The 19,142-nt window shown below is 39.6% G+C and overlaps 1 protein-coding gene across 1 annotated transcript; it reads left to right on the top strand.

Annotated features, from left to right (window-relative positions):
• The first annotated feature begins 12,664 nt into the window (after positions 1-12,664).
• On the top strand, positions 12,665-14,664 carry LOC134456432 (tumor necrosis factor receptor superfamily member 14-like). The gene is made up of 3 exons (XM_063207795.1): positions 12,665-12,729; positions 13,271-13,396; positions 14,504-14,664. Exons 1-3 carry the CDS (start codon positions 12,717-12,719, stop codon positions 14,662-14,664), a joined length of 300 nt encoding a protein of 99 aa, XP_063063865.1. The 5' UTR covers positions 12,665-12,716.
• Positions 14,665-19,142: the final 4,478 nt, after the last annotated feature.

Here is a 19,142-nt window from a genome sequence, read left to right as displayed (position 1 = left end):
TAGCTTTGTTTTCTCAATAGTACTTTGTTTCATCTCTGCCCCAAAAGGCTGCCCCGCTTCCAGCATTTTCTGTGAGAATGCATTTCTAGTTGTTTATGCATAGCTGTTGACATAATATTGAATGTCTTCATGTCTTCATTGAATGTCTTGATGTCATCATACGCCTATATTTCAGCTAAATATTTGTAAGGTTTGTGCAAAGGGCACAGACACACACACACACACACACACACACACACACACACACACACACACACACACACACACACACACACACACACACACACAGAGAGAGATTAAGAACACACTACTATACTAAAGAAATGTGCATTTTGCTTACAGGAACCCCGATGGTATGGTATAGTCAATATCAATGTTGGGGATGGAATCATGGGAACGTTGCTGATTAAAGTCCTGGTCCTCCTCTTGATGTTATCCGAGGTCTCATCTCCTTGTGGCAGAGCTGAGTATTACGTAGGAGAGGAATGCTGCCCCATGTGTGGTGCTGGTAAGATGTTGCACTGCTATCTGATGTGATTTTTTTAGTCATGTATATGACTGCTCTCACACGCCACAACAGTTGTGCATCCCTTATAATATCAAATTACTATTTCATGCCTTGTGCATTCTCCGTGACAAAGCGTGTTTCATACTGTGACTCCCGTAGGCCTACCATGACGGTTCGGTACAAATACATATACCAGGCTAGGCCTATAAGCCTTAGCAGTCAGCATGTAGTTTATAACTAGTCACGTGCACCCAAACCATCCTTGGATTTATAAAGCATTATAAGTAAGATTTATAGTTATTCATAACTGTTGATGTAATGCATCATGGGTGAAGTCATAATGAACTGTGACTAACTATGATACGCATTATAAGCTGTTATAAATGCTCGCATAATGCACTTTAGACATGGTCCTCATAGAAAGTGTTAAAAAGAAAAGAGTTTTTCGTCTTTCTGATTGAATCACAGCTCCACGTCCTTACATTTTCATCTATTAACTTCCAAAAGGTTATTATGTATGGAGACACTGCACAGAATATACGTCGACTACATGTACTCCATGTTCATCATTGACCTTCACTGATCGACCAAATGGACTGGAGGCATGCTGGTCATGCAGAGTTTGTAACTCCAGTAAGTTAAACTCTCATTTGGCTTTGAAAGATCTTTAGTATGTAGTATTTATATTCATTTATATCTTTACATGTGTTAATAGAGATTTTTTTTAACTGTTTGATTTACTTGATTAATTTATTATTACTCATATTATTACTATTATTCACTTTAATTTTTTATACTTCATGATATACTTCATGAATTTAGACTTTATTTGACTTCTTTTTGGTTACTTCTATAGGCCTACTTCAAACTACGCAGTGTTGTTGCTCCACCCACAATTTCGTTGACTTCATTGACAATGACAATAAACTCCTTGAATCTCTTGAATCTTGAATCTCTTGAATCTTGAATAACTTTGACCATTGTTTGATGTTCACCTAAGGTGCAGAATTAAGAGTGAAGAGGAACTGCACCCCACCTCAGACACACTCTGTGAGCCTCTGGAAGGACACTACTGTGTTGAACCATACAGAGATGGCTGCAAAGGAGCTGCGGAACACACAAAGTGCTTACCGGGACAATACATTAAACAGCCAGGTCAGAAAATACACAATAATCTTAGTCACACAATAACAAAGATACATAGACATTAAACCACAAACACACAAAGACCAATCAAAACCATGCATTATCATGTAGGCCTATATAATTTATTTGTTTATTTTTATTGTCATTGTAACACATACAATGACATTGCCCGCTGTCTGTCTTCGCCGTCGGTAGTCCTAAGCGACTACGAACGGCAACCACCCCCCAACCGCGAGTGCAACTCGACGTGGAAAGCGTTCGGCTCCTTCCCAGCTACCCTACCGTGTGCTTCTCCCTTCTATTTCTCTCCTTCCACTCCCAAACGCCACCATCACCTGTAATGCGCCACAGCGCGTTCCAATTAGCCCACAGGTGTAGACCATTAAGTCACCCACTGCTATCCTTAGGTGCTGTTTCCACGTAGCAGGATATTTTTTTTAGCAGGGTATTTTTTTCTCCTGCTAGGTGTAAACGCAACATGTGGATAAAAAAAATCCTCCATTGTAACAAATGCGTTTCAGACCCCTAAACAGGATATTTTTTTCTCCTGCTATTTTTTTCTCCTGCACCTGGATTTTTAAATATCTGCTACGTGGAAATTGAAGGCTAAAACCAATGTAATCAGGAGGAAAAAAATATCCACATATAAAAATATCCACATATAAAAATATTCACATATAAAAATATCCTGCTACGTGGAAACGGCTCCTTAGTCCCTCCCCGCTCTACAACCAACTACCCTACCCATAAGCATAACTTAAACAATCATTACATTATCAACACAAGCTGAATAGATTCTCTGCTGTTAAAGCTGCGTCAACATTACTTCCGTTATCTGACACAAGCCTGTGAAAGTCCTCAAAAAAGTTCCAGACGAGAGTATTAAAAAACTTTTCATTGAATCAATCTATCAATTAGACAAGAATTTTCGTTGTCAACACTGATGCTGAATTCACTTTTCATTGTGTATATTATGAGCTTCATTGAGGACTTTGTCTCCCAAATGCTTTGTCTCACAAATGCCCATTAAAAAAAAAAAACAACAACAACCTTGTGTTAATAAAAGAAACAAACATTGTCCAGCACGAACCTGTGTACCTTTTATTGCTATGAGTTACTGTAACTAATTTTCCAGAGGGGACGTATCTCCCCTTGGTGGTGTAGTCGGAATTTAAAACAAAATTCGTATTTACAAGCCTAATTAATAAGCATTAATGTCTGCTACATAATCAATGCTTACAGGTTCAGCCTCTTCAGACACTGTGTGTGAATACTGTGGTAATAACACATACTCAGATGGAACATTCACAACCTGCACGCCACACACACGGTAAGAACATCAAAGAGGGATTTTCCACATTAATTATCAATAGTTTTTTTTCTACTGTTGTTGCTACTGTTGTTGCTATTTTTATATTATGTCCCCAAAACAAAATACAGGTATGTTGTGTTCTTCAAGCAATATGTTAATCTTAATATCAATTTTAGACAGAAATTTTAGACAGAAATACTGACCAGCTAATACAGTGGAAGTGTTTTCGACCATTTGATTACCTACGAGGGTGTGTGGCAGCATTAAAGGATATGTGCACTACTTAACAAATGTAGGCCCTTTCTGAGTTGTCTGCAATGAAAAAGAAAAAAAGTGGTCCTTACCATTAAAATGCATGAAATTGCATCTAAGAAACACAACATTTCTTGGGGGAGGTAAGCTCCGCTACACTACAACTTCTAGAAACTTCCAAATGGAGAAAAAAAGCAGGCTGAGCTAAATTCAACTTAGCCTAATAACAGAGAGAGGCACCAATCTTTTTGATCACAGACAACTCTGAAAGGGGTTAAATGTGTTAAACAGTGTAGATAAAGCTAGGCTACTTTCATTGTGTTCCTCTGGTGTTGTTTTATCCAGTATCCTATCTAGTGATTTGTAGCTTACATTGTTCCAAGAAAGATAATTTTTCTTATCTAGTATACACATAAATATGTGAACACATACACTTTTACTGTAAGTCTTCATAGCTTCTTAATCAGATAAAATGTATATGTGTGCATGAAAAAAATGTTTCCGTCTATAAGGTGTAGTAACTGCTGTGGTCGTTACAGGTGTGAGGACATGGGTATGGTAGTCCTGGCAGAAGGATCAAGCTCACAGGACACTAAATGTGAGAGCCCACCCAGCAATGTGGGTTTGATAGTCGGGGCCACATTAGGGGTCATTATGGTAGCAGTGGCATGTGTAGCTGGACTATATAGTATAGTATATCTGAAGAGGACAAACGATCTTGGTGAGACTTTTTATTGTGTTATATGGTGTCATTCTTGTTGCTATTCTTGAATATTGTTATTTTATTTAATTTCCATTTTTTCTTTTCCATTTTCATTTGTTGTATTAGTCTCCATAGCTTGTCCATATTTAAACATTTTAAATTATTTTGCTGTCTGTAAGATTGATGTGGTCTTTGCAGGTGTGAGGTTGGTAGTCTAGTCTAGTTGGTCAGCTAGATGGACCAACCTAGGACACCACGCATGGTGAGATTCTCTTTCTTTTAGACATGAACGAAATTCACCATGATTATACATGTGAATGATTGCAAATGTAACAGAGTGGCAAGGCCAGGAGCAGTTTTACATTTTAAATTGTCAAAGTTTCTCTTACTTCAAAACAAGACTACGCCACCCTGGGAGAATATTAGGAATTGCAGCCCAGGGACTGCACAAGAACCGCAGGTTTAATCCCCACACAAGTCCTATTGCATTTAAAAGAGTAGACGTGGATTCGTAACAAAAATATATTTATTGACAATTCACATTTAGACATTAAAATCAGTTGGATGTTCCCCCATCACACACACACACACACACACACACACACACACACACACACACACACACACACACACACACACACACACTCGCTCGCTCATTCCCATGCACAGGCCCACACACACACCGATATACACAAGTCTGAGTACTGGGATGTCCAACCCATGGCAGGTGCAAATATGCAGTCAGCAAACAGATTATTAACAATATCCCGTCTGAGGAATGTTCAACAAATGCAGTTTACAAACTGTACAGTTGCCTCATTCATGAGGGAAAAATACATGCAGCATGCAGATTGTGAATCACACTATGGATGAGCACCGCAAACAGGAGGTGTAGGACTAAGAACTAAAATAAATAACACACAAACACCAACAAAATAAAAGAAAATACATGGTTAACTGCAAATGTATTCCACTGACTAAGTTTGCAGTCAAGGAGTTGCTGCTGTTGTAGAGGCTAGTAGGCCGTGCTCTCACATTTCACAAGACGCTCACTCATTCAGTCTTCAGCACTCACGCACACATGTATTTCTCACATTTACTGAACGCGGTCACAGGCAGGCGTCACACACTGCGGTTGTGGCTAGCCCACAACGATGGACCACCGACCCGCTCTGTTGCAGAACCAGTGCGTTGCGCGCAGTTCAAGGAGAGACCAGCGGGAACAAAGCAGCAACAATCGTGGAGATGACTTGGCCCACAGCTACATCAGCGCGCCTACAAACAGAGTATAACTTCAATGTAAATGGGCATTTACACCTATTCTGAGAAAGGGGGGGGGGGGGGTGTTACAAGCTCATACTCACGTTCAGATGTAACGTAGGAGAGGCACACATTACAGACCATCGCGCAGGTGGAGATTCGCATACCCAGGCTACAACAATAAAACACCAATTTAGAACCAAGCCCAACGGTACAAGAAGCGCCAAGTAATTATAATGGCATCGCGGGGGGGTGCCTTCCTGAACCAGCAGGAAAGGAGCTCAAAGTGATACATGATGAGCAGTGCAACAACCAGGCGTGTAGATGCAACAGGTTAGGGATGCACAATTAATCGAAAAATAATCAAAATCGTGATAAAATAGTGAAATCGAACTCGTGATTTTAATCGTGATTTAATTGTTGCAATAGTGACCTACTTTTGAGAGCGTCCTTGAAGCCAGAACATACTGACAGGCTGGTGTTTCTGGCCAGAAATCTGTCCACTTAAGTTTCATGCTATTGCTATTGGCTATAGTTCTGTAACAGTTGGTTCTGTATCTTAAAATAACAGAATGAAGGTTACAGCACTATCAACTATAAAGTGTTGATTGTGTTTATTATGTCAATATTTCATTCACTTTTCGTTGCATTTATTTGACTGTGCGATTGATTCTCAAATTCAAATGGCTTGCTATGACTACTATACAGGTAACCAATACAGTGTTTATTAAGACCTCTTGGTAATACAACTTCTTTTCACTGGACAGAATACTGTCAATCGCAGGAGCAACTGTCACCAGAAAGATCACATTATTAGCAGGGGTACTCCACCTCCTCAATGGTTTACCCAAGCTGGTAGAACCAGTCTATGTGGTCAAAGGCAATTATCAATCAGCCCAGTTAGATGTCACTGCGAGCACTTGGAGACAATGCACAAGTCTGTGAAGTTTCTGCTTGTGATTTAGTCTGGCGTTTGCCACTAGACAAGCAGGTCACCCCTTCTATAGACGATCTCTGGAGTTCATCTACAGCATGGTCTCCAAATATTTTCTCCCAAGGGCAAAATTATGCAGTGCAAATAAGACTGAGGGCCAAACAAATTGCCCGACTGCATGGCCGCAGATAGCACACAAATACTGCATGTTTTCATTTGTTCCAACGTCAAGGCGAGCCAAATGTTTGCCATGCCCAGGCCAGATCTGGCCCAGACGCCGCCATTTAGATAACACTGATCTACAGTATTTAGGTCCATAACACCCATAATTCTAAACCAGGCTGTATTTTCCTTTTTCATTTTGAGGCTGATACTGACATTTACATGATGCCTCATAGACATCTAGCTGTCCTGTCTATTTTGCTGCCTTTGACCATTTCTTCAATGTCTTCAATGTAATGATGTGTTTATGTGTATGTCACTGTGTGCATTTCAGGCCTCACACAGACCTTGGAATGAGGTAGGTCTCTCTGTTTTGTTATCAACAGAAAGGGATTTTACTCTCAATATTTGAATACTATTTGTGACTAATTGTGTGACCCAATTTTTGTTCTGCATGTCGTCATGATTCTTTCTCTGAACCCTGACTGCAGTGCCAGTGACTTCAGCCATGGAGGGCCAGTGAATAGTGAAAGGCCAGCGGACAATGTTACTGATAACATTACTTGCTGTTTACTAGCTGCTAATTTTTTTCACATGTCAATGTATTTCCTCATGAAGAATTTTTAGATTGTGAGTGTTTTGTAGTATAATAGAATTTTTGTTTTAGCACAATGTAGCTTTTGTTTTTGAAAAGTGTCAACTATTCAAATTATGTCAACTAACATTTAGCTTATTTGAATGGTATAGTTAGATAGTCGGAGTTCATTGACAGAAAAGGTATTAATGATCACATGATAATGTAATGATATTGCTAGTACATGAGACTATGCCTAGATACACAGACATCATTTCAATTGGCCATCTTTCAAGTTCACCAATGAAATAGAGCAGGATTTTGGGTAACACTTAACTTGACGCCGGTGTCATAAGCATGTCATTTAAGGTGTCATAATAGTGTCACAAAAGTGTTATGCACGTGTCATAAACATTATGGCTTTGCCATATCCGAGTGTCACTTAAGGCCAACAGTCATAACATGTTTATGACATGGACATAATGTTTATGACTTATCTATGACTGTGTCATGATATTGTAATGACATGCTTATGACACCGGTGTCAAGTAAAGTGTTACCGGATTTTGTTCACCCATTTATTGTTCAATTGGAAACCAATCAGTATATTTACATTTACGTATGTGTATATCTTGGGTTCAGAAAGAAAAAACCCTGCCCTCTTCTGGCTCTGGTGACTGCATATACAGTAGCTGATCTAGCCTTGACGATGTTCTGAACAGCTGATTCAGATATACATGGATAGATCAATGTCATGGCAGGGCTTTTATTTCTGAACCCGGGATTGTCACTTCTATCAATATAAGCTATGTATGAATTTTACACTACCTCATAATATGTATTAGGTTGCACAAAAAGACACGAACGAAGTAATGCTTTCTCAGAGAGCAGAATGTATTTTTTGCTAGTCTTTTTTTTAGCTAATTGTATGACATTGGGCACTTTATTCTTTTTTTTTTTTTTACCTCACACTACAATTCAAATGTAGCTAACAGTGTCATCACTCAAAAAAGTACTTCCTTGTCAGCTATCTAACAGGGTTAGCTATGTAAAAGGGTTGGCACAGAAATTTAAAATTGAAATATTCTCCAATGTGAAGTTAAACTAAACATATAAAGAAGACATTGACAGTAATCACATACACACACACACAAGCACACAAGCACACACACACAAGCACACACACACACACACACACACACACACACACCCCTAACATTACACACAATCTAATACAAATCTAACATACTGAAACATTAATTTACACATTCCCTCAAAAACACACACACACACACACAGACACACACACAGACACACACACAGACACACACACACACACACACACACACACACACACACACACACACACACACACACACACACACACACACACACACACACACACACACACGACAAACTGCTGATGAGTGCCTGGATTACTGTGCACATGTGTACTGTGTAGTTCACTACTGTAGTGTTATCACCCTGTTCATGTTGATCTAAAATGCACCAACCTCATACCTCACTCCGTTGTTTCTGTCCAATAAAATTACTTTTTAGGCCTACTTGTGCTTTTGTGATTTTGTGATTTTGTGTGTGTGTGTGTGTGTGTGTGTGTGTGTGTGTGTGTGTGTGTGTGTGTGTGTGTGTGTGTGTGTGTGTGTGTGTGTGTGTGTGTGTGTGTGTGTGTGTGTGTGTGTGTGTGAGTGAGTGAGTGAGTGAGAAGGGAAACACTGCCTCCTCTTCTGTATGGCCTGTGAAAGCATGACAAATACACATGGATTCCTACATAGGCTACATTTTTGATTGATTTATATTTTTTGTAGGATGAAAGGTAATTAATTAAAGGTAAACAAATAATGTCAATCAATAATATCATAAAGTGCTGGTCCACAGTGGGTGGAAAAGGCTTTTTGCATATTATGACTACTCAAGTAGGCCATCCAACCACCTTAGTGCTGTAGTTGTGTGATATTAGCATGTAATTATGAACAGTAAGTGCATACATCTCTGTCAGTCATGGGGAAATATCCTGAATATGGTGGGAAATTTAGGCCTACTTTGGAATCACAGTCATACCATATATATATCGTGCATGATGTCAGGAGGAAAGAGGTGCGTCACCACAGCAGGAGTGTGATTTAAATGGGTAAAGCAACATGGTTGCATGACACCATACACCGATCCATTGTCAGGTTCTTCAACTACAGCTTTAAGGTGGTATTTATAGTTTTTCTCATCTCTCATCACAAATTCTTCCTCCATGACCTTTGTTGTTATTTCCTCTCTAGTCGCCATACAAAATCGGCAGATGCGCCCATGACTAAAGTTTCTAGAAAAGCCTGCTACGGCGTGGGCTGATAGGTTGTCACTTGAGATTGTGGCAATAGTGCCAAAAAATCGCTTTGACTCTCCACAGCACTGCAACATCACTCCCTCTGTCTCGAGGATCCTAACATCATTGATGAGAGGCCTGAATACATCGTTGTAATTGCTTGCATCTTTAGCAATCAGTTTGTGCTTCACCAAGATGGAGAGATAAATGTGTTGAACTTTTGATGTGTAGCGATGGTGAATGTTGCCCAATTTGAAATACACAGCAGTGAGCTTGTGTTTTCCTCTCTTTGCTGATAGAGGGTTCACTATCTCATATTCATCTATGTAAAAGTGTAGCCGAATGCTGTTGTTGTTGCATAGAAGTGGGTGAGTTGTACACTGTTCCCCATCAGTGTAGTCTTTGATTAAATCCTCGTGTCTCTGAGTGGAGGGAGAGTTAAGCATTGCCCAAATGTCCTCGTTTTTTGCCAGTTTCTGCAGCAGATGTAAAAGGGGAATGTACTGGAGGTGGGCATTGGGAATATGGTCATTCATCTTAAGCTGTAGTGGTGAGATGTAGCCAAGGTTTTCTTTGCAGTACTGCTGTAACATCCACTCACTGTTCACCTCCTCAAAGCAATTTTCAATCAGTGGGAATTGAGATAAAAGCTCACGCAGATCAGCGTCTTCATCAACATTTATGTGGCGATTGAGATGGTAAGTCAATGCCTCTGAAAAATGTGTGGTGAACTCATTTAGAAACACCTTTAAATTGTTAATGATGTCAGTGTGGACGAGAGCTGGTATGCAATGCTTTTCTCTGAGTTTTAAAATAAATAAACAAAGATTTCTTTTGAGATCTTTGAATAGATCTTCTACTCTGTGCTGTGTGCCATACTGTTCTTGAACTCTAGCCCGGGCCAGGTCATCATCAGTCTCATCATCCTCATCAGCACTGTCAAATTGGTCGTCACACTCATCATCTGCCACTAGGTGGTCCCTATGTTTTCTGTAGAGATGTGATCTGTAAGAATTGAAGCATTTGCTGACCTGCCCACATCCATTCAAGCCACATGTTAACAAAAATGTGGCATCACTTTCATGGTAAAGTCCAATGTGACGTATCTGTTTTATGAGTGAAAATAACTCCTTGCCACATAGAGGACAATTATAGGACACCATTTTCCCTTTATCTCCCACCTCTGAATTTGTCAGCATACTGGGCAAGATTATTGTTTTCCAGCTAATGGCAGACGCCGTCAACGAACCATTCACTTGAGTTCATTCTGAAAACAGATGGGAAAAAAGTAATCTGTTAAAAATGAATTAACTCAAATATAATTGAGTAGCTTTTATGATAGGCCTAGGCCTATAGTTTGTACTTTATAAGTAGTTTTAAAAACTGGGGTTGGGGTGCATTTTGACCCAAGTAGCCTTAACTCAAATACAAATACGTAGGCTAGGCCTAATATCAAACGAACCTTGACAAACACAATACAAAATTATCATGCATTGTTTGTTTAACACTGGCCACCGTACTTGTGTGACGTGGGCCAATCGGATTGCTTATCTCATCAATTCTGTTTTCATTCTGGTATGCATTTGGTGCGAGGAAACCGGCTGTTAAAGTAAACGAGTCGGGTAAAGATTGTGTTGTGTGATCCTTACTTAAACAACAAACTTTTCAAGATATTACCAAAACACGACACTAAAGGTCACAGAAATAGACCGCCTCACCAGCACAATACCACGAGCAGCTTCTCCAGTTCAGTAGCTAACGGTCCGAATTGTGTTGTGTGATTTTTACTACTCAAAGAGCAAACTCTTAACAGTTAACGAGCTATCATGACGTTACCAAAAGGCAATATTGAAGGTTATAGAAATACACCGTCTCACAAACACAATAGCAGATATAAGCCGAGCTGTTATAGCCTAACTTCACGAAGGGAAGAAGACGTTAAACTGTTTGGGATGTGAACCTAGCCTGCCACAGAGCCATAACTAGCAGACTATTTACCTTCATGGGTTGGATATGCCTAGCTGTAATTGAAACATAACGGAAATACTATAATTATTACTATTAGATCATACGTGTTGATAGACGAGGGTTTGTTGGTAGGGCTGTGTTGTTAGCAAACATCATCATAAATTAGCGGAGTTGCCGCAGCCATTTGATACAATGTTACATTGAATGAAACATTCAATCGCCGCGGTGGAGATAGGCTACAGTGGAATTATGCATCGCACAATATTATCAACTGAGAAATGTTTTCAGTGTGTTTGAATTTTTTTAAAAGTTAGATATCTAAACAAATAGATAACACTAACCTTTATGCCGCTGCTGACGAGTCTCAACTGAAGAAAATAAGAAACCGTTGAAGTTAAAAGAGGCCATTCGATTCGAAGGTAGCTCGCGGAGGCAGGTGGTTCCTCGAGGAACCCTGTGCCTAGACAATCTTCAAGAGGTTCGTCCAGGAACCCTGTTTCAAGAAAATCTGCAAAAGGTTCATCCAGGAACCTATTAGGCAAGAGGGTGCCTTGAGGCTCTCCTAATTCTAAGAGTGTATATACTGTATTTGTCAATAATAGAGTAAAATCCTATTTACGTATGTAAATACACCTGTGTGTGTGTGTGTGTGTGTGTGTGTGTGTGTGTGTGTGTGTGTGTGTGTGTGTGTGTGTGTGTGTCTGTGTCTGTGTCTGTGTCTGTGTCTGTGTGTGTGTGTGCCTATGTATTTTATGTCTTGCCAGGTGAGCTACTAAACAAACAAGGAACAGCTATCGGTGCAGTGTTTTTCTCAGTCACAGCTGCTCTCCTCTAACTGACATGCTGACAACTGACAGCCATTTTAGACTTCCTTCTCTTGTACTTGAGTGAGTCTGTGATGTCAGCTGAAAGCAGGCTGGCTGTAGCCTTGGGGAGAGCATTTGAAACAGGCAGTTGAGATCTTGAAGCCCACCCTCCCTTGCCCATATAAATAATGACCTGCCATGGTATGACAGTTCAATTTCGAACAAATTTACTATAATTCAGAACTATAATTTTCTTAAGTACACAGGACTATCTAGCCTGCGGCGAAGTATGTCATTTAGACACCTATTTCTACAGATTGGGTGAGACATGCATTTCCTCCAATGGACATGACATGACCTATGACCTCCTTAACCATATGAAGGTGCTCCGCCTACTGCCTCCTCCTCTTTCCACTTAGCAGCACATGTTTCACTGAATGCCATGGCTACTGTTCTCTTGGACTACTCTTTGCTGGATTGGTTGCACGTTTTGCACTTTTTCTCTATTTCACGCTGTTTCGGGTTGGCCTTGGACTTTGCACTTGGGCATGTTTGAACCGGAGAACGAATTTGAATGAAAAGAACTTTTAATTCTGCTGAGACAAAGAAATGCCGGACTTGTTTTCAGCATTGCTCCAAATCGTTTTTACTGCAGTGCTGTTATTCTTCCATATCAGGATTCTGAGCTTTGTTTTTGTGGGGGCCGCAGCTTCCTGTTCTCATACTCAGTATCTGGTGGAGGAGACATGCTGTGAAATGTGTAAGCCTGGTAAGTCTTGCCTACAGTAGGCCTTTGATATACAGTATTACTGTGTAAAATCCTGTCAGTGAGGAGTCTCACATTAATCCAGGTTATTAATCCAGGTTATTAATCCAGATTATTTTAGTTAAAAGAGGTTAGTTGTAGGCAGTAGGACTTAAATCTCTTCTCTAAGGAACTTATTGGGTTCATCCATTTCATTCTGATATGGGAATCTCTGAGATGAAGAAATCTCTTCGTGAAGCCAAGAAAGAATTTCAAGCTCCAAAGAATTCTAGCTGCCTACTGCACAACTGAATGTGTAATTCCGTTTAAATCCAATATTGGCCTCGTTTACATGATGTTTTTTATTCATAATTCAGAATGAAATAGTTCCATCGAGTTTACATTGCACTTTCGTTTAATTCTGCATTGTGAACTGTTTACATGATGTTTTCAAAGTGGAATCAAGTTTTATTAAATCGAGTTAATTAGGAATTAAACGTCCCATGTAACCGAGGTCATTAACTGCTCTGAATTGTATCCAACATGTGTTTTGGTCTCTCTGTAGGATATTACGTGTTTAGAGACTGCACTACAAACACTGAAACTGAATGTGTAGAATGCCCCACAACTACCTACACTGACGCACACCACGGGAATGGCTTATGCTTAAACTGTTCAGGATGCGACTCCAGTAAGTAACCGGGTTGTTCTGCAGGCCTACTGAATCTGCTTTGTGTGTCTGAGACGGTCGGTGTGTCAGTGTACATGCTCCGTATTTCATTCATATACTGCTGTTCCCTGAGGTAGCCAAAGTAAAAGTAGAAGTAAGTGCATGGTGTAAGTACAACACTAGCACATGATAGTGGTTACACAAGTTGCTCAGTTGTACCTAATGGGCTGGCTTGACGTTGTTAATGGAAAAAAACTAAAAACCTAAAAAGAAAAACCCCAAATTCTATCCAGGGCAGAATCAGGTACATCTCTCTATAATAACTATAGACCTGTTACTCAGTTAAGTTACATGTGTTGGAAGGAACTATGGTTGGCTTTGTTTTTCATTTCTCCTTTTACTCTGGCCAGGGTTGCCAGATGAGGCTGATGATTTCCAGCCCAAAAAATGCTCGAAACCCGCCTAGAAGCACAAAATCCTTTTCTGCTAAATGCCAGTTTTACCCGCACACAGCCATCCTAAGCAGCCCAATTGGGCGGGAAACAGTCCAATCTGGCAACACTGACTCTGTCAGCCTCTGGCTGCTGTGAAGTGACTTCCTTTCGTCTTTTTTTTTTAAACCGCTCACTGTAAGCAGTGACTGCTTTGTCTACTTTGTTTATGCAGTTGTCTTCAGTGGTTTCCCACCCAATTGGGCTGCTTGGGATGGCCGTCTGCAGTGCCAAAATGGCACTTAGCAGAAAAAAAACGACCCACTTTTTGGCCGTAGAAATCAATAGAATTGGGTGGGATTTAGTGTTTCCAGGTAGCCTGGGAGTACCCATGCTGCCTTGCGCATTCTTTTCGAATTGCTGAACACACTTGTGATTACTCTGGATTTTGCAGCCAGACAAGTTTCCAGGCGGGTTTTGAGCATTTTTTGAGCTGGAAATCATCAGCCTCATCTGGCAGCCCTGGTTCTCATGCACACACACACACACACACACACACACACACACACACACACACACTGTGTGTGTATATTTGCAAATCTTATCTTGCCAAATACTCCAGTGGCATGTGGCAGTGACATCATGGGACATCATCACAAACCTTTGCCTTATTTTGATCTGTTTGGACATATCCCAGCTAAAGGTCTGAGAGTGAAGAGAACATGTACCAGCACCTCAGACACACTCTGTGAGCCTCTGGAAGGACACTACTGTACTGACCCAATCAAAGATGGCTGCCAAAGAGCTGTGAAACACACAAAGTGCAAACCAGGACAATACATCAAACAACCAGGTTAGAAAACAAAACATCGGTAACACATCCCAAAAAAAAGATTAATGTAACTGGAAAATGCACATTATATTAACTATAGGGAGGGAAAGTAATCTCATCGCCCCCTGCTGGCAACGTTCCAACCCCCTGCAACAAATGAATGTTTTTTTTCTTTGAAAAATTACATCTCGGCCCTGACGACGAAGTAGAAGTAGTGGCAGTCATATTATGGGCACGTTGGCCCGTTTTATCGAACCAGGTGGTAAAATGTTCGGTTTTTCACTGATCTGAGCTGATTTTGATATTCTTTAAAAAGCTAATATAGAACTACACTGACTGGCATGTGTGGCTTGTTTACTCCATGTAATTAGCATAGCCAAATTAGCATAGCCAAAAATGAGCCAGAGAGGTGGTTACTCGTCACCACAGAAGCCATCATATCTACTAGAGAATTTAAAACCATACCAAAATGATCGCGTGTATATATGTGTAATAAGAAGACAATGTGGAACTCATAGGATTACAAGACTGTGAAGATATGCGAAGAACTTGCGTTCGTTCGCGTTCATTTGTTTCTCTGTGTTGTCAACGAGGCGCGAAGCACAGCATGCTGGGAGCTGTAGTCCGTTTCCGACCAGATTGGCACAATTTCTATTTTTCTTAAAAGGGCAAAAAATGACTTGAGATTTTCACAGGTAGTAGTTCATGCTATTGTGTACGCTGAAAAATGTGTCTGGTGTTATAGTTCCAAGTCATATCTTTGTGGGATTTTTAAAAAAAACTTGTCTATGGGAGTTTCAATAGGATCACCCTGGTGTTTGGAACGTAACCGCTAGGATCGCTGTTTTCCACTTTCCCTCCCAATTCTAATTGCATTAGGTAACATATCTTTAGACACTGTGTGTGAAGACTGTGGTTATGGCACATACTCAAATGGAACACTCACATCATGCACACCACAAACACGGTAAGATGCAACAGAGGTCCTGTCATCTATTATAGCTCATGAGAGAATATTCAGTAATGTTTGCTGACAATGATGTAAATAACATTAATATTCATCCATATTATTTAATACTAATTCATAACAATATTGACAACTAATTATAATATTATTACTAATTTTTTCGTTTGTTTACTGTATGTAATCTTCACATGACGCCGAATGTAGATCCAGGGACCGGGTTTATACTCTCATCATCATTCCCATTGCATTACCTGGGGGCCTACTGTGTGTGTATCGTTGCACAAGCCGAAACTCTTCCAGGTAGGCCTAAGCACAGAATGTTTAGTTGGTATAACAAATCCTGAGGCCTATACAAGAAAGCAGAAGCAGGTTGAGTTAAGAGGTAAATCACCAAATAGAAGAGCCTGTAGTCCTAATTTCTTGTTAAGAAATCTTAAGAAAATGAAGACTATAGGTCCTTCTATTAGATTTACCTCTTAACTTAACCTGCTTTACTCCTGAACTAGCTTTGTAATAGGCTAATCCATAGTGTATCTTCACCTTGAGTAATTTGCTCCTTCACAGTTGGAAAGGTGGTGATCTTATTTTACAAAATTAAAATTAGAGATGGAAAAAAACAAATAAACACCTAGGAGACTATATAATACCATTCTTTACCTTTTTGTATCTTTTCATTTTGAGACTACAAATCCTTACAGTAACACATTCTAGCCTCTAGTCTAACTTGCCACTTGTGTCAATTTTGGTTTCATCCAATCTTTATGTCTGCCTTATTTGTAATATTGGATCTAGTGAACTGTTCAGACACCACACAGAAACTGAGATGAGGGAGGTATTGCTGCTGTTGTTGAGTTGGGGACAGAGAATACTTAATTCTGAACAGTTGATTTGCTTTATTAGCCGTCATTCATACTACTAATGGTATTCATACTGACTCCCTCTCTGAACTCTGAATACAGCGATCTCAGCCAACGACTCACAGAGAACAGTGAAGGACCAGCAGACAACGGGACCGTGGAACTGTGCAAGACAGTGGAAGACAGTGAAAAAATTAAGATGGTCATCTCAGGCATATTAGTACGCTAACCATTTAGGTTGTATAGTTATCTCATGTTAACATGCCACATGGTTGTATGGTTTCAAAGCTTCACTTCACATGATTAGACAGTATACAAACTTCAGATTATTTTGAAATCAAGAGAATGGATTTGGGATCCCCATTCCATTGCATTATATGTATTGAGATTGCAGTCCTTTCAGATGTGACTGAAGATGTTTCTGCCTGCACATGCTGGTGAACTTTTACAACTGTGATCAGCGGCGTTGTGCACTTAAAAAAAGAAAAGAAAGAAGGAATTGATGTCAAGCACTTTGACTATGTGAGTGATTCTACGATTCGCCTGCGCTTTTGGCAAAAGCAAAATGTCAATTATCAGTATTTTTTTCAACTTAATGACCTAGATGTTTACATAGTGTATATATTTAAGTTTCCAAACAAACAAATTGCCAAGCTTAATCTTAAATCATTTGATAAATACTCTAATGAAAGCGAACATTTGCTTGATTATTTTGTCAACAGTGTTATGGACAAATACTATGTCATTTCAAACATATGTAAAAATACTACAGAGTTGAAACAACATACGTTTGAAAGTGCTTATGTCCCTTAGCAATAATGTTGTCATTAATCTGTGCAACTGATATAGAAAATGTGATTGTTGAGCTTCATAAGTAGGATTTTATGATTCACTGTGATACAGACTGACACATTTTTCATTAGAAATCCCTGTAACGTCTGATTTGAATTTAGTCACCCTCCTTACACAAGACTTCCTTCTCCAGAGATAATCCCTAGTGTCTGTTCATAGGATTTTTCCAACACATAAGGGATCAATAGCACAAAAACACTTTCAAAACAGTCAACCGTGTTACTCAACTGTACTCAAGTCGGCACTTTTTTAGGAGAAAAAACAGAGCAGACAAACCCATCTCCCTAGAACACAAATTATTTTGTTTGTTTGTCTGTCAATATGGAGATAAATTGACAAAAACATACTCCTCCTCAACTGTCATCAGTGTTGCCAGATTGGGCTGGTTCCCGCCCAATTGGGCTGCTTAGGATGGCCGTGTGCGGGTAAAAATGGCATTTATCAGAAAAACCCGCCCACTTTTTGCCATAGAAATCAATAGAATTGGGCGGGATTTTGTGCTTCTAGGCGGGTTTTGAACATTTTTTGGGCTGGAAATCATCAGCCTCATCTGGCAACCCTGACTGTCATAGCTAATTGTAACACCATTAACTGTAACACGGCTTGACATTTCAGTCATTTTCATGGTGTTGTGCTAACTGAGGACCTCAAAAGTTCCACCACAACACCTTAATCAGTTCATGTATTTGTATTAGGGCTGGGACATTAATGTATTAATTTTGATTAATTAATCACACAAGGCGATTAATTAATTCACACGATTTTTAAAATTAATATCGGTATAATAGCTACATAGTTCTGGATTAGACCAGTGGAGGGCAGTATTACGCCTGGTGGTGAACAGCCTGCTGAAATTGAGAGGAGTTCTCTCTTCTTTTAAGAATGAATAATTATTCAAAATCCATGTGAAAAACATATTTTTCAGTGTTCTCAAGTCAGATATTTAAATGCTATTAAAATGTGATTAATTCGATTAATTAATTCCAAAGCCCATAGATTAATTCGATGAAAAAAAATTATCAAGTCCCAGCCCTAATTTGTATGCTTTATCTGTGTTTTTCTAGATGTGATTTCTAATTCAGATTCTTAATATGTTGATAACACAGTTGACAGGCAATTTTCCCGCTATGAGAACATGAAAAAGAATGGATTAAATTATGGGAAGATGGAGCTCAAAACTTACCAAAAAGTCTTCCCATATCCTGCCAAAGAGGTTATGACATCACGTGATGTTATTGGTATGGCCTAAGACCAAACCATTACTGATTTATGGAGGGGGTTTCAGACCGTGACACGGTTAACACAGTTTTCGTGGACACACACAAAATGGCAAATTTCATGCATAATAGAAAGGACAGTGGTCTTTCTGACAGTTTTGTCATATCGTGATGATTACTGTGAATCAACATTTGCAATCGTCTTGGGCAAAACAAGTTTCTTTACATGCTAATATGAAGACTGAATCTGACATTTGGAAAACAGGGCGGCATGAAAATGCCCAAAACCAGTATTAAATATTCATTCTTGCTGAGGGAAATAATGCCATGTCTACACTTTCTGTGTTGTATGAAAGATAAATGTGTGCTAATGTCCAAAACATAATTGNATGCAGTTAATAGTTAGTGGAATTGGCAAATAAAATCCATGGATTTAAAAGCGTAGCCGATTCGTAGAATCACTCATGTACATAGGCCTAATACTACTTGAAAATACGCAGTGTTGTTGCTCCACTCACAATTTCGTTGCCGTCAATCTCTTCAATCTTGAATCTTGAGTTGATTTTATCTTGGCAGTATTGTATTGACTTGATGTCACACTAGGGGACATG

The sequence above is a fragment of the Engraulis encrasicolus genome, chromosome 10, assembly GCF_034702125.1.
Source record: "Engraulis encrasicolus isolate BLACKSEA-1 chromosome 10, IST_EnEncr_1.0, whole genome shotgun sequence".
NCBI classification, from domain to species: domain Eukaryota; kingdom Metazoa; phylum Chordata; class Actinopteri; order Clupeiformes; family Engraulidae; genus Engraulis; species Engraulis encrasicolus.
This window is presented reverse-complemented; position numbering and strand designations above follow the sequence as displayed.